Raw genomic sequence first — 15,375 nt, forward strand, 5'->3', positions numbered from 1 at the left:
TTTAGTCAGTTATTATGTTTGTTTGGTAAAGTAAGAAACACAGACACTGTACCTTTTTTCAGCACACAAATATGTTTAATATTTAATTCACACAGATAGAGATCAATGCATGAATTTCCATACTGAACAAAGAGGATGGGCTTCAGTGTGTCTGGGGATTTACAATAATCCCTGTACACATAATGACAACACATCACTGTTCACCTGCTTTACAACAAACCGCCTGATCAACAGCCAGTCAGATGAGAGGAATAAGTCTCGGACTGAACCCTTGACACTTTCAACACAAACCCTTCATCTGGTTTAATAATCTTGTTCACACGACTCTTTAATTTACATCAGGCATTAGATATTTCCTATCACTTTGGGTCTGTTCTCGCACATTGCCATTATATCCTCTTTTTACCATTTTAGGGTAGAAAATGAGCAAGGTCGTTAATCAAGACTCTAAATAGACGTGACTGCAAAATTGGATGCAAAATATTTTGGGTAACAGCCCAAAAAAAAGCCCAGACTTTAGTGCTGAATTCATTGTACTTTTCAGTTTCCAATTTGTTCCTCGTTGTCGTAAAATGTGACCCAAACTCATTTGCCATCCACTACAATCTTAAAGCCAAAACAAGAATTTGTTTTCACTCCCACACACTGTCAAAGACTGTCGATCCGTAAACACCTGACACCTGCATCCATTAACTCAGTTTAAACATAATAGCATTTATGGTTATTATGGATTGCTGATTGGCTGTTCAGGAAAAAAATCTGAGCAATTTTCTGGTGAAAAGTCGGGGTCATCCACATTTCTGTACTTGTTTTTTTTTTGTTATTAGTACAATTTGATGCAATTTTGGGGCTCTGAGCTTTGCTTTAAGATAAGGTGTAGGCTTCACAGATGACAAACTAAGTTGAGGAAGAGAAGGAGTAGACTGGGGCAGATGCAGGACAATTGAGATAAATATAGGAGGAGATACAGTGTGCTTGCAGGGTGAATATAAGATTGATACAGAGGAGGGAGGTAGTTATGAGGCTGGGTTACAAGGCTCATGAAGATAGTTACAATGCCCTGGGTGGGACAGAAACAGGATGGCAGGCAGATTACTATATCAGAGGAGGTAATTACAAGGCATTAAAGTTACAAGGTGACGGGGGCAGGAGGGGATAGAATAGTTACAAGGGACGATACATGGCTTGGAGGGTCATTTTAGAGCCAAGGGGGGGAACTTGTACATGACCAGGGATAATTACAAGGTTTGGAGTGGCTGGAAGCTTTTTGGGGACAAGAGGAGATTCCTTTGAGGAGGTGAGTGGGGTTTGGGTGTTAAAGCAAATCCGGGTGTCACTCAGGTATGTAGGACACCTGCCAGACGATGATGTGGCTTCGCTCTGCTTTACACAAAGCAGGTTTTATCTGCGAAGCTCCGCCACTGTCTCCTTCCTCGGTTTCATCGTCCTCTCCATCTCCTAAAGGAAAAACAGGAAGCTGTAAATCCACGATGAACAAATGCTAAACTTTATTTTAATACCTTTTTGTTATAGTCGAGTGTCTTATTTCTGTATTTTCTAAATAGTGTATTTCAAATCGCTGCCCTCCAGTGGTCACCGTGGAGAACTGCACATTATGTAGTGTTGTAGTGTCATGGTGACCACTGGAGGACAGTAACACTCAAAACAGTCGCACCAATAATGTGCTATGAATAAAAAATAATTACAAACATACAAATGAAGTGTGGAAAGTATATAATTTTTTTCAAAATTGTGCCCCTTCATTTTGTTTTGCAAAAGATACATTTATTCAATTTATAGCCCGTGCCCCTTAAAGGACCCCTTTTAAAAAAAGACGTTATTGGCAAAATATCAACATGCAGCAACATAATTCAAGTACTTTTCTTCTCATAGCTCAGCGGTTTGCTGCGTCACACAGCTATAACACAGCGTGTGTGTCGTCAGGTGTGACTTCTCACCTATACGAAAATCGATGTAGCCCTCTCCTCCGCTCAGCACCAGCACGTTGTGAACACTCTGGGCCTCCGTCTCTTGGGGCGCTGCTGACCCCTGACCCTCCGATGGACTGTCCAGCACACTGCCGTTTAGGGTGGCCAGAACGTTGCCTGACACACACACACACACACACACACACACACACACACACACACACACACACACACACACACACACACACACACACACACACACACACACACACACACGGGAGGAAAACAAAAACAGGATAAAGAATAACAGAAACAGACGGGCTTTGTGCTTACCGGGTAGCCTCGTGATCGTCCTGATCTGGCAGTTTTCCACTCGCAGATCAGTCTGGCATCTTGAGATTGAGAAAATTTGGAGCAGTTCGCCAAACTACCGACCAATCAGCGTTGGTTTTGAGGCGGGTTTAGGTGTGACGCAACGAGAAGCGACTGTTCAAACAACATGGCAGCTTCCGCGGATGAGAGGAGCGTAACTATCGCGCAGGTTTAATCCGAATTAGAAAGTATTCCTTCATTGAAAGAAGAGCGAGGATTTTCTCGGAGGAAATTGATTTGATTTGGGTTGATTTGGCCCGTCTACCACCAACATAGGTGGTGATAGGCAGATGGTTTATCCAATCAGCTAACCAGTATTTTCGCCCCTTCCCAAAAGTTCTCCAACGGAAAGTTCCCAGATGGATATGCCGAGCAAATGCGAAGCGATCCATCTGGCGGAGTCAGGTTACTTACCGGGTACAGAGACAAAGAACTTGACAGCATCGCGGTGTCCATGGAAACAGAGCTGGGCTTGTGCCATGGAGCAGTAGGGGATAAAGCTGCCGGTGCTCTTCTCAGAGCCATCGTCACCGTACACGTGGATCACTCCGCCGGACGATGTGGGAGACACCTTATTGGCTGAGGGATGAAGAAGCTAGGAGTGAGAAACTAACCAACGAGGAGTGTTTACTAGCAAATCATATGTGGTAGGCAGCATGAGACAGGTGGCAAAAAAAACACCCACAAAATCCACATATATCCACGGATCAACTGAAATTGAGAAATGATTTTAGAATTAAAAAAAAAACAACTAACAAAAACAATTTGAAACTGTTAAAACACATCCCTTGCATGCAATGGATCTGGTACACACCATCCTCTTTTAGTCATTGATGCAGTAAAGCACAATGATGAATAACATGCAAAGCAACCAATGAGTAAAAGCACTGCTCCGATATACAGTAAGAAGTTAAAATCATACAGAGCACACAATACTTTTGGTGACCTTCACCTGCTAAATGTTAACAGATAAAAGAGGACTAATGGAGTGCCTAATATGCAATGGAGTTCATATCTTAACTTAGCATAAAGAAACAGGTAGCTTTAGTCTGCAGACATGACACTGTTTCAGGGGACATGAAGGTTTGACCGGGCGAAGGCGGGCAAGAAAAGATCACAACAGCGGGAGGGAGGGCTCCCACTTACCCCTCAAACCAAGGAGCTGTCCCCGGTGAAGGACCACCGCTACAGGAGGGGGGAGAGGAGGGGGGAGGAGAGCGGAGGAGAAAGAGGACAGTAACGGTTATAACTAAGACTGTCTGTGAAAGAATGGAAACCACTGAGGGGAGGCAGGAAAACAGAAGGTGGAAAGAAAGACGATGGAGTTCATGGGGCGAAGAGGGCGCACGCTAAAGAAGAACACCGGTAAACAGCATTGCAGTTTGTGAGGAAAAGCCTCTTGTTTTGTTTTTTTTGGTCAGTTACGGCTACCTAATGATGCAATTTGCTAACATTTGATTATGAAGCTGCTGTTAGTTTCTGCAGTGTATGAAAGACATGTACACCCCATTAGCTGAATTTCAGATCTAAAAAAATAAATAAAAGATCTATAAAGTAGAAAATTAGCAATTTGTCTTGAACTAAGGGGGAGGGGGGAGAGTCCTTTAACTCCTTATGGTTTAGGGATTTTAAGCCAAAATGGTAATGGTAGTGCAGCTGGATTCAGATCTACACCAAAATATAAATAAATCTGTTGACAAGTTTTTGAGATTCTTCTAAGTAAACATCCAGACAGACAAATCGTAGCACGAAATAACCTCCATTTTTGTGGTTGTAGTTTTAGTGCCCTTTTATTCTATCATTAGGAAGGCACTGTTGCCTTACCACACATTTAGTTGTTGTAAGCTGTATAGATGAAACTCACTCTCTGTCAGTGGGATGGAGATGATCACGCCGTTTCCAGTTCCTACCCAGAGACGGTTTCCACCAATCAGAAGCGCTGTGATTCGCACAAAAGAGAAGCCCAGCTTGCCAGTGCCTGTGAATTACAACCAGAGTCAGTGGAGAACGACCTAAGACTGAACAGGCTGCATGTCAGTGAGAACATAACCGGCTTCAAGCACCATCATTCACATTTAGCAGTGAAGTAAGCCAAAGTGTCTGTAGATTCTCTCTAAAAACAAGCCGACGTGTAATCTCACCCAGCATCTTGCTGACGTACGGCTCTATGTCCACGTCCTGGAGGTGCTGGTGTGTGTGCGCGTGGTAGAGACGCAGGGTCGAATCTAGCCGGATCGACACCCACACACCATCACCGATCCACGCCAGCTGCCGCACCTGACTCTCCCTGCGAGGGTGGGCGTCGAAGGACTTCTGGGGAGCGGTGAAAGAACGTGGAGCAAATCAACTCATTATTACAGTTCTATCGTTGGACTCATTTTTCAGGAGGATAAAGCAACGGTAGTTTCATGACTCACCTCGATCTGCATGCTCTTGGGCTGGATGACGTGGATCTTGTTCTTGTAGCCGCACCAAACCTTATCATGTACTACAGCCATGCAGCGGATGGAGTGATGAGGCCGTCCGAGGTCCATTAGGTGGTAGTTGGATAAATCCCACTGGCCATCTGTTTTTGTTTTTTTTATTATTAAATTGTCAAAAGTTAACAGCAGTTCCTAGTTGCATGCATGTCTATACAAAAAACACTGAAAGCATTCATTCACAGCTTAGTGTTTTATCATCTATGTTTTATGATCAATGAAGCAGCGATAAGAGCTTTTAAAAAACAAGTTAAATGCATGTTTTCCTGTTTCAGAGTTTTGGCAATATCAGCCTGAATTGGGCTTTTCTTAGGTCCTGGAACCAACTAGCAGTTTGGTGCACGGGCGCTCTGCTAAATCAAATATTTAAAATTCCAAATACACAACTATGTCTCAAATGAATTGCCTGACTGTATTTCTTCATTATATTGAAAGTGATGTCTCCCCGTTTTATTTATAGTTTTGTTATTATGGTGTTATTTTTGTTGGTTCATTTGTATATCCGTTTGTTTATCTGATCTCAAAAAATTGAAATATGTGTACGCGAGATTCTGAACACTAATAAAATACAAATAAAAAAAAAAGAAAATCCCAAATACCCTCTGATCTATGGAATATGGCGAGGGTCCCGTCAGCGAGGGCAACCAGCACACGACCTTTCACGTGTCTGCAATTAGAGAGGAGACGGAGACTGCTGCATTCACGGAAATACATAAAGACTTGTGATTCTGAAATCCCAAACTACACAACATTTGCCTACAATTACAGTTTAACTGTCGCCACCACTTACACCAGACTGAGCACAGAGTCTTTGAGTTTGATGGAGTGGAGGCACTTCTTCCAGTTTCCAACCGCTGAGTGGACGTAGAGCCTTGAGGGAGAACAGAGGCAAGATACTCCAGAGCAAAACCAAACTGCATATAGAGTTCAAAAGAAGCATGTCATGATATTTATATGTGCGTTTTCGATGGAAGATACAAGCACTCTTTTGGTGGAAAGACCCAATAAGAATCTTCCTATCCAGCATGTGACTGATCCTTTCTTGCAAAAGTTAAGCGATAACAATAAAAATGAGGGTAAAGAAATGATTGTAATATGTGTTTTTTTTTTTTTTTTTTTTTAAGATACTGTGTGGCTTCAGCAGAAGTTGCGAGTAGTTCTGCTGAGCAACTTACCAGCCGTTCTGGGCCCCGAGCCACATAGTGGGGGCCACGCTGGTGTAGTTCTTGGTCTCTTCCCCTCCGTCCTCTGACTCTGGAGGCTGAGACGTTTCGTCTTTGGATTGACCGGCGCTTCTGTGTGGACAGACAACAAAACACACTTATCTTTACCAGTTCAAAAAGGACAACATATCTCGCCCGTACAGGATCTAGTGTATTAAATAGTTCTCAGTTATCAGATGTACACATACATGTATTCACGACATTCCTGATGGTCTTTATATGGAACGACTTTGGCCTCCTACCTGTCAGAGGCGTCTGATAAACGGGGCTGGGGGTCGGTGAAGACGTGCTCAGTGAACGGTCCTGGAGGTCCAGATCTCAGCCCTGCGTGGCTGGCCGTTGACTCGGGAACCTCGGTGGCCTCCGTGGCCTCCTCGGCTGACTGGCCAGGGTGAATCTTCCCATTCAGGGGGGGGGCAGTAGGGGCTGCCGCACAACACCATTAACATAAATAGACAAACTGGTCAGCTTTCCATAATGATGAAGAAAAAAAAAAAAGATGCAGGAGCATTGAGGATGTGCCCACCTTGTCCTTTGTCCATTATGGGCGTATCAGTGCGCGAGGAGCAGTTGCTACGGGCGACACTGCAGTTGGTGGCACATCCGACAAGAGTGATACCAGCCAACATGCCCTCCACGCCGCCAGCATCCTCGCCTCCCCCCCCTGCTCCGCTGTCACCTGGATCCAACACAATCTCTCCTGCTGGATAGTCGCTCTCGCTGGCAGCTGGATACAAACACACACATATTAACACACATCTATCTTTTTGTACACACAATAACAACATGTTTGCATTTCACATTGTGGGGAAATTGCTCAGCAGAAAAAGTTTTCTGAATTAATAACAACACATCTGATGACAATGTCACACAGATCTGTTGATTTGCAATCCGATACTAAACAAGAGATGACCATTTGCATTTTTACATCGTATTATTCAAAAAGAATTCTCTAGAAAAAAAAATTGAGTAACAACACACTTAAAGTACAAAGAGGTTTCGCCCTTCAACATACCAGACGTATAGAAACGTAATGTAAACTTTCCGTCTCACCTGGCACGCTGGAGATGCAGAGCACGTGGGCGTTGCAGACGTTGAACTGGTCGACCAGTGAGCCCGGCTGGTTGGCGTCGATGATGACCACCTTGCTGGCAGAGTGGGTGCTGGTGAGGATCCACACTCGACTGCTCATGGTGTCGGTTTCCTGGAGCTCCTTGGACCGGGGGCGAGTGGAGGAGCGAGAAAGAGAGAGAGAAAGAGAGAGAGAGGAGACAACACAATGACGACTAACTGAAAAAGGACAGACGTGGTCCATGTGTGTGTCCTCTTATTTCTCTGTGTAGTTTAATGCCTTATACTCCCATGCAAACTTGTTTTTTTAAACTTATTACTAATATGTGAATATTATTTTTTCCACATCTGCGATTCACTTCTAGTTGAGCGTCCAATATTAGCTTTGAACTACCGTCTAGTAGTAATAAAATTAATATTTTCTATCATTGTTCTCTACCTTCCTCTTTTCTGGGGAGCTGTGGCTGCTCTTCTTTCCAGGTCCGTTCTCCTCAGCGTGCAGGGGATCGCTGCCGCCCGATGGTGCTTTGGCTGGTACCGACTCCTGGTTGCTGGCCCTCCATCCTGTCAGGTCCACTCCAGCTGCACACCACAACTTCAAGCATGCACGCGCACATACACACGCACATACACACACCCACACACACACACTAGTTATGATTGTGTTGAACTGAGATTTTAAGGTTAGCGCAGAGAAACTTTCCCCGGATGGATGTGAAAACGTTTTAGCGTCAAACTGCACATAAATCATTATGCCCAGTGAGGACCCAACATTCAAGGGAACTAACAAGTAAAACACAGTTTTTGAGTACAGTTCTGGTGGTTCATATCCCCCCACCAAAAGAAACTGATGCCCCTGATGTCCCCCTGAACTCCTCACCTTCCTGTTGGGGTCCTTCTCTACCAGAGGACGACAGTACACCGGGACGGGAACATTCTTCATGCGGTTGTCCTCCTTCTCGTTTGTGGGCTAAAAGCAGGATGTGATGAGAGGTCAGGAGAAAATCAATCAAGGAAGAACACTAAGGGCAAAGCAAAAGTAAGTATTGTGAGTGATAACAACAGCTATGGTTGAGGCAGACATAGGTTAAATCTTTAGAAAGGTTGCAACATTTGCAGAGAAAAAAAGACAGTTTATCAGAGAGATGCAGTCATAAGGTATGTGTTTGTGTACTCTGTGTGTGTGTGTGTGTGTGTTATTTCATGCTTTTCCAGAGTTGCATTGCATAGCAAAGTTGTACTTAGTTGTACAGTGTTGTTCCTTTATCTATAAAAAAATGCACATGGAGCTGACAGTGTCTTCAGTTTAAAAAGTACAGAAAATACTCTCCTGATTATCTGGATATGTCTTCAGGAAGGTTAAAGGGAGGAACAGCCCTAAAGGTGCATGCTGGCACTCCTGTCAGTCTCACTTGCCTGTGTTCTCTTCAGCGGGCTGTCCTGAGCGCTGTCCGGCTGACCTCCTGTCTGTGGGGAGACCAGAGTTAGAGTTAGAGCCGCCTGCCTACCAAAACTCTTCCCATTGGCCTTCCAGCTGCACAAGGTCTGCCGGCCAGTTTAAAGTACACTTCCATGCTATGAAATCATGTTTATGCTTGAAACCAAAGTGAAGACGACTGAGAGTGTTCTACTATTCTTACAGGTGTTGTTATTTTGTTATTGTCATTAAATCCCATAAAAAGACCAAAACCAACAACGAATTGATACCAATACCTAACAGGATGAGAAATTTGTTGATAAATATGTTAAAAAAAAAAGATTTTGTCTCTGCTTTCTAGTGTAAAACCAGGGACAAACAGTGTTTGCATGTGTAACTTCAATGTCACCCACATTGTGGGAGATTTAAGCGCTGCATTTCACACAGTTTTTATTTTATATTTAAATGTTTTTGTGTGACCTCCCCGTTCCAAACAAACTTGAATTCCTCATGCAGAGTTCCTCACAGGTTTACAAGTGTTAATTTTCAGCCAAATGACATCATTTTACAAGCTTAAAATCTTACTGACCTTCATTTGAGGCCATAGAACTTTCCTGTCAGTAACTTATACCAATTAGTCAAACAACTGCTGAGTTATGTCTTTGTTGTGTACGAGGAGGCCCAGAGAGGTCTCTGACCACGGAGGCTGGGCTTGTGTGTGTCTGTGTGTACCTGTTTGAAGCGAGACGGCACGCTCCAGCCACAGGCCTGCATGATGCCATCGTCGCGGCGCATGTGCTCACGGACCTGCCGGTACTGTTCACGCCGCTGCTCTCGGCGGGCCAACAGTGCTGAGTCACTGAGGAGAGATGCAACACCGTTACTGGCCAGTCTAGAAGCAAAGGTTGGGAGGGAGGAAAGAGAGAAGCGAAGCGTTAGCAGCCAGGCCAGCCAGCAGCAAGAGCTAGAGAGAGCAACAGCAGATGTTACCAGCACATCTTTTATCTAAGCTTTTTTTTCTAGCTCGAACAACGCAATGTGTTTCAAGACACTAGACTGAAAATTATGAAAACATTCTTGATGTTTAGTATTCGTGCCAGCACGTTCTAACTTTGTGTCTGACGTATTTATGTGTCTGTGTGAGAGGTTAAAAGCAAAATACAACTTGAGAACAAACTCTCAAACGCTGCCATCCAATCCTCGCTTTACACTCAAAATAGGAAGGCATAAGAAATGTTTAATCATGTTGGACGTCATGTTCATTATCACTCAAAATTAAAACGTTCAATGTGCAACTTTACAATTTCTACCATTAAAAAGGACATTATCTTTCCAAATCATCTTTTTAATAACAGCTGTGCAATCTAGAAAGGCTTTAGAGTTATAACCCAAGATTCAGATAGGACAGAATATTGGCTGAAGAGATTTATCTGAATCGGATGTGGCGGCAGTGTGTTAATTTAAACACACATTAGATCCATGCTGGAAGCTTTCTATTCTCCAAGCTGCCACAAAGCGAGCAAGCAACCAGGCGTTTAGATCAAAGCGAGTGAGAAGCAGATCAAAAATGGAGGTTCAGTGAGAAGTGAAGGTAGGTTTAGTGACGGTATGTAGCTGGTTGCGGCTCACTCTTCGGGGAAGAACTCCAGCGTGCGGTTGGAGGTGGAGATCTGACACATGGTGTGGCTGCGTCGCTGAGAGAAACCAGCCGGCGAGGGCGACTTGTAGTGGATGTTGACGCTGTAGTATGGCCGCTTGACAGGCGGGGGGCTGGACGATGTGCTGAAGAGACGTGCAAAGCTGGTGGATAGAAAGAGAAAGAGGTTTTACTTTTGATGTTGGCCAAGACATTTATTCAGGGTTTTTCTAATTGTAAATGTCTTTAATAAAAGCAGAATCTCACAACTGCCAGATGGTGGACTTCTTTTTCTCTTGGATCTGAGGACTTTCCCTGGACGCCCTGAAGGTGAAACGGAGGTGTGAGTCCAAGGAGAAGAAATAAAAGTACGGCTAAACAGGCAGAGACAAAAAATGAGGACACTGAAATAACATTTTAAATAAATGTGTGACTCAATGCAACATTAAATGTCAAAAATTTTTTTTTTTTTTTTTTTAAAAGATATCTTTTCTGTAAGATCATTAGTATAAAAACACAAAATTCAGCTCATAAATTTGAGGGTTGAGTTGAACTGGCACCTTGAATTAGACAAACATTTTAATATGTTGAGTTGAATCCTACCATCCAAGTCCTTCATCTCTAGTTTAAAGCTACCTTTCGGGCGCCCGGATAGCTCAGTTGGTAGAGCGGGCGCCCATATGTAGAGGTTTACTCCTCGACGCAGCAGTCCCGGGTTGGATTCCGACCTGTGGCCCTTTGCTGCATGTCATTCCCCCATCTCTCTCTCTCCCCTTTCATGTTGGCAGCTGTCCTGTCAAATAAAGGCCTAAAAATGCCCAAAAAATGAATAAAACTTCCTTTCGTCTACCTGATCATCTCTGTCCACCGTACGGCCTCCTGCAGCTCCATCAGTCTCTCTTTGTACTGATTCCTCTCCATCAGCACGCGGGCCATCTCCACCCGGGTGAACCGCCGGCGCTGCGTCATTGTCATGTCGCCGTCCTGCATGGGTGATGAAAACTGGGCACACGAGAGCATAGTGCCATTTAATAATCAAAAAAGGTCTGAAAACAAAGATTTACAGGCAGAGATATGCAGTATACTGACAGTACTTATGTCATGTTACCAAACAACCAACAAATCTGTAGTTGAATGAAGCAAATTAAAGCTGCTGCTATGCACTGTTTTTTTCTACGATGTGAGATTCTCATTATACTAGCGATAAAGAAAATGACTCTGATATCTCCATGCACACTGATTCAATGTATAGGATGAGTAATGCAGACGGGGACAGAGACAGATTTACTCACATCGTCACCTCCTTCATCCTTGGAGTCCCGAGACGCACCGAGAGCCTCTGCTCTTAACCTGGAGCCCAGAAGCAAAAACAAGCATTACACAAACGTTATTTCTACTTCTGGCTTGTGATCTTCTGAACATGCAGGGAACGAGTTGATGCCACAAGTCCAGTGAGACTGGTAGTCACTGATAGGATCTATTAGTGGGAGAAATTTGGGACCTCTGGAGCTTCCGTGGGCACAAGAGATTTAACCAGAAACGAGCATAACCTCGTTATATATGTCTTCTTAAGTCATTTTGAACTCAGACGTAGTTTGATCCTCTCGCAAAACTGTCTGGCTTTGTAGACCCCAAGTGTATATATTGGGTGTTGTTCAGCCTCCAGAACTGTGCCCAGGTGGGATCACAATGTGAGCAACTTCCTCAAATAAACACAAATAAGCTGCCACTCTGAAATATGTATATACTATGAAATCTTTTGCTCAGATGTAATACACAGACATTTGACCTACAGGTAAACATGGCTGAATAAAGAAAAAATTGAAAATGATCTGAACTGGTGAACAGCGAAATGAATGTATCCCCAGAAAATAGTGAAACTGAGGCCATAAAACTTTCAGTTAAGGAGTACACTCAGCAGTTACACCTGCTACAATCAGTACTCAGATTACTGAATGATCAATACAGGAAATTACAGGAGTTTGAAGTGAACAAGATTCTGTCTACAACACAGAAAAACTGACATCTGTATTAAGACATTTTGTCCACTGGTTCTCATACGTTGGGTGCGTTACGATACTCTTCCTCTGTGTCTCTTGCCAGGATGCATTCATGTGGTTAGTAACGTAGGGTCGCTAAGGTCTGGATTACAGGTCAACAGTTAAAGCCATTATGTTGAGGGATAAAAGTTATTGCCTTGCTGCACTGCTATTTTAACTTGCATTTGACATTTTTACAGCTGCATGTAGCCTCTCCAAATGCATTTCTCATTCCATTACCAATTTTGAAGGAATATATTATTTTTTCCCCGTTAACGTGTCATGTTATTAAAAAAGCTAAAACGTGCGGTTTTCACCTCTTGAGTTCTTCTTCCAGCTCCTTGACTCTGACGTCCGCCTTGTTCTTGGACTGCCTCAAAGCCTCCAGCTCCTCCCTCAGCGCTTCCTGCTCCCCTGACAGCTCGTCCACTTTGGCAATAAGGTCATTTTTCACAATGTTGAGAGCATTTCTGTCGAAGCGAAGAGCAGGAAGTAAGATATCTCCACACACTCTCACTCACTCACTCACTCACACACTCACTCACACACACACACACACACACACACACACACACACACACACACACACACACACACACACACACACACACACACACACACACACACACACACACACACACCTTCTACTGATGGTAAATGCTTAGTAATGCCTGTTAAAAGTTCTGTAAAATGGACAGATATGAGTACAATATCAATAGAACACACACACACACACACACACACACACACACACACACACACACACACACACACACACACACACACACCAAATTATCTTTCAGTTGGTATAAGACACATCTAAAAGGATGGAAGGAGTATAAGGATGAAGGACTAACACTAACAGACACTTCTCTGTGTCTCTTACTTGGTCTCTAGGAGCTGTTTGTTCTCTGTCAGCAGGTTCTCCACCTCCTTACCCATCCCTGAAACAGTCACATTCACATCTCGGTCAATAGTCACACACAATGCACAACATCCATAAATCAATAAATCCATTGATCGATAAGCAAAATGCATTTCCCAGACTGTCTGTCTGTGGCAATGCTGTCTTACAGACCAACCATGGTAAATTATGAAAAAAAAACAACACAAAAGCCAAAGGTTTTATAATTCAACAAAATGAAAATAATTGCCAAATTATTGATTTGAGCACATGTATTAACAACAAAAGCTAAATCAGGTTGAAAAGGAACGTTTGATATTATATATTGGGAGAACAATAAGTAAACACTTATAAACTAAAATTGTTTGAAAAGTATTTGACTCCTGTTCAGACAGAGACAGCTGGGAGGAGTTCTGGAGCATCTTTAACTATCATTTTAACATTTAGTAGAAAGCCAACAGATGAGAACAGTACAATCATAACAATTCTTCTCCTCAAAATATAACATGTAATTTGATCAAAACTCAATCTAGCTCCATGGGTGCACATATATTCAGAATTGAGGGTTGATTGATGTCATGCTCAACCTATTACCTTTGTAATTAAATCTTAATCATCTTAATCATTGCCAGACATTAATTTAAAATTGTATGTGCAAGCAGCAAGCACTGTGCGACAGAAGCCAAGCACACAAACAGCAGAAGTTTTAACACATAGAAGAATTTGGGCATCAGAACAAACAAAAACTAAAAGCCAAGAGATTCTTGTATAGCGTGTGTTAAAAGTCGTAGTGGACACTGGATTAGAAAACTGCAGTCACATCACATATCACAACATAAACCTTACAAAGGCAGAAAAATAAGTGCACATCTTTCTGGGTTCAACTTGTGTCGACTTAATATATATAATATTTCTGATACATCAATTTGTTCCTAGGCTTTGGTTCTCTGCTCATTGTCATTTACTAAAGTGGACAACTGATGTTCACTACAGGTAGTAAACACACCATTTTACTGAAATGAAAAAACACTTTATCGAAGACCACTGAGGTTGTCTCCTGTTGTTTCCTCCTGTTTATCTTTCCAAGAAATGCACTTTCATGGTTTTATCTTGATTTCACTCTCTCTTTACAATTCATTTTTTCTCCAGACTAGGGGTGTAAGAAAAAAATCGATACACTTGAGTATCGCAATGTTTTATTTAGCAATACTATATTGATTTTCAAAAAAGCAATATCATTATTTTTTTTAGTTTACATGCAAAAATATTCATATAAGACAGTGGTTCACGTTTATGTTGTGTTTAAACCCCCTATCGGTAGATGGCTATGCTGAGACGCACCACTAGTGTCCTTGCCTAACAGTGCCTGACTTTTTGCTAGAAGCTAACAATGTAGCTATAGCTGAACTTTGGCCTACTTTAGCATATACACATTAGCTCACTAAGAACCTGTGAACCACAATCCCAAACTGGCAGTTTGATTTTCTGTGTACTGATTTGTTTACCTAAAGTAAACTTCTTTCACTTTTATGCACATAATGTCTTTTTATAAATATTAGTTTTTCTAAAATTATACTTAAAAAAAATCCCTTACGCACAGTATCGAAATATATTGCAATATATTGAATCGTGACCCATGTATCGTGATACGTATTGTATCGCCATATTCTTGCCAATACACAGCCCTACAGACTAGTAGCGTTTCCTTTCTTAACAAAAGGGTATTGTTATTTCAATGTTCTACAAATGAGCAGCTTGTTATTGAGAAATATCTCAAAATTACGTACGTGAGATGCAAAGTTGTATATTTTAAAACAATGTAAATACACAAAAACAAACGGACAGAAAGAAGGAACCAGAAGCATGTGAAAGCTAGAGGCCAGAGAATGACACAACAAGCAAATGTGACCATGAGCATAGGCAAGGTGCGCCTTACCGAAGAAATCATCACGGACTGGAGGCAAAAGAAGAAGAAAAGAGGGGAGAAAAGTCGGAGAGAGGAAGAAGAGAGGCCACGGATCAGAAAGGAAAAAGAGAAGGACAGGAATGGAAGAGAGAAGAGAGAGGATGCTGATAAGCATTTATTAATTTAGACTTGAGGAAGAGCAGCAGGGCTCAAGAACACAAAAGCTGCTATTTGGCCTTCAAACTGAAACAAAAGAATATTTCTGTGGCCCGACAGATAAGTTATTCAAATAGCATCAGATTTATTTTAGAGTCCCAGTGAAACTGAATTTTAAGAGCATATTGCTTCTGTGAAATTATGCATTTCCTGTTTTAACATGATACTGGGTGGGAGGGTCCT

At 42.5% G+C, this 15,375-nt stretch overlaps 1 protein-coding gene across 1 annotated transcript in view; it reads right to left on the minus strand.

The window, feature by feature from the left end:
- Positions 1–52: 52 nt before the first annotated feature.
- The window catches only part of mapk8ip3 (mitogen-activated protein kinase 8 interacting protein 3), a 29,979-nt gene continuing 14,656 nt past the window's right edge, over positions 53–15,375 (minus strand). The window contains 25 exon segments of the mRNA XM_028598951.1: positions 53–1,458; positions 1,959–2,105; positions 2,715–2,879; positions 3,447–3,485; positions 4,165–4,278; positions 4,442–4,613; positions 4,718–4,866; positions 5,380–5,447; positions 5,571–5,651; positions 5,956–6,075; positions 6,230–6,258; positions 6,260–6,429; positions 6,530–6,730; positions 7,057–7,216; positions 7,514–7,669; positions 7,955–8,044; positions 8,491–8,541; positions 9,224–9,350; positions 10,121–10,291; positions 10,395–10,451; positions 10,978–11,129; positions 11,420–11,477; positions 12,484–12,636; positions 13,053–13,110; positions 15,007–15,024. Coding sequence (XP_028454752.1) covers positions 1,334–1,458; positions 1,959–2,105; positions 2,715–2,879; positions 3,447–3,485; positions 4,165–4,278; positions 4,442–4,613; positions 4,718–4,866; positions 5,380–5,447; positions 5,571–5,651; positions 5,956–6,075; positions 6,230–6,258; positions 6,260–6,429; positions 6,530–6,730; positions 7,057–7,216; positions 7,514–7,669; positions 7,955–8,044; positions 8,491–8,541; positions 9,224–9,350; positions 10,121–10,291; positions 10,395–10,451; positions 10,978–11,129; positions 11,420–11,477; positions 12,484–12,636; positions 13,053–13,110; positions 15,007–15,024 — 2,831 coding nt within the window. The 3' untranslated portion in view covers positions 53–1,333.

The sequence above is a fragment of the Perca flavescens genome, chromosome 15, assembly GCF_004354835.1.
Source record: "Perca flavescens isolate YP-PL-M2 chromosome 15, PFLA_1.0, whole genome shotgun sequence".
In the NCBI taxonomy this organism is placed as follows: Eukaryota; Metazoa; Chordata; class Actinopteri; order Perciformes; family Percidae; genus Perca; species Perca flavescens.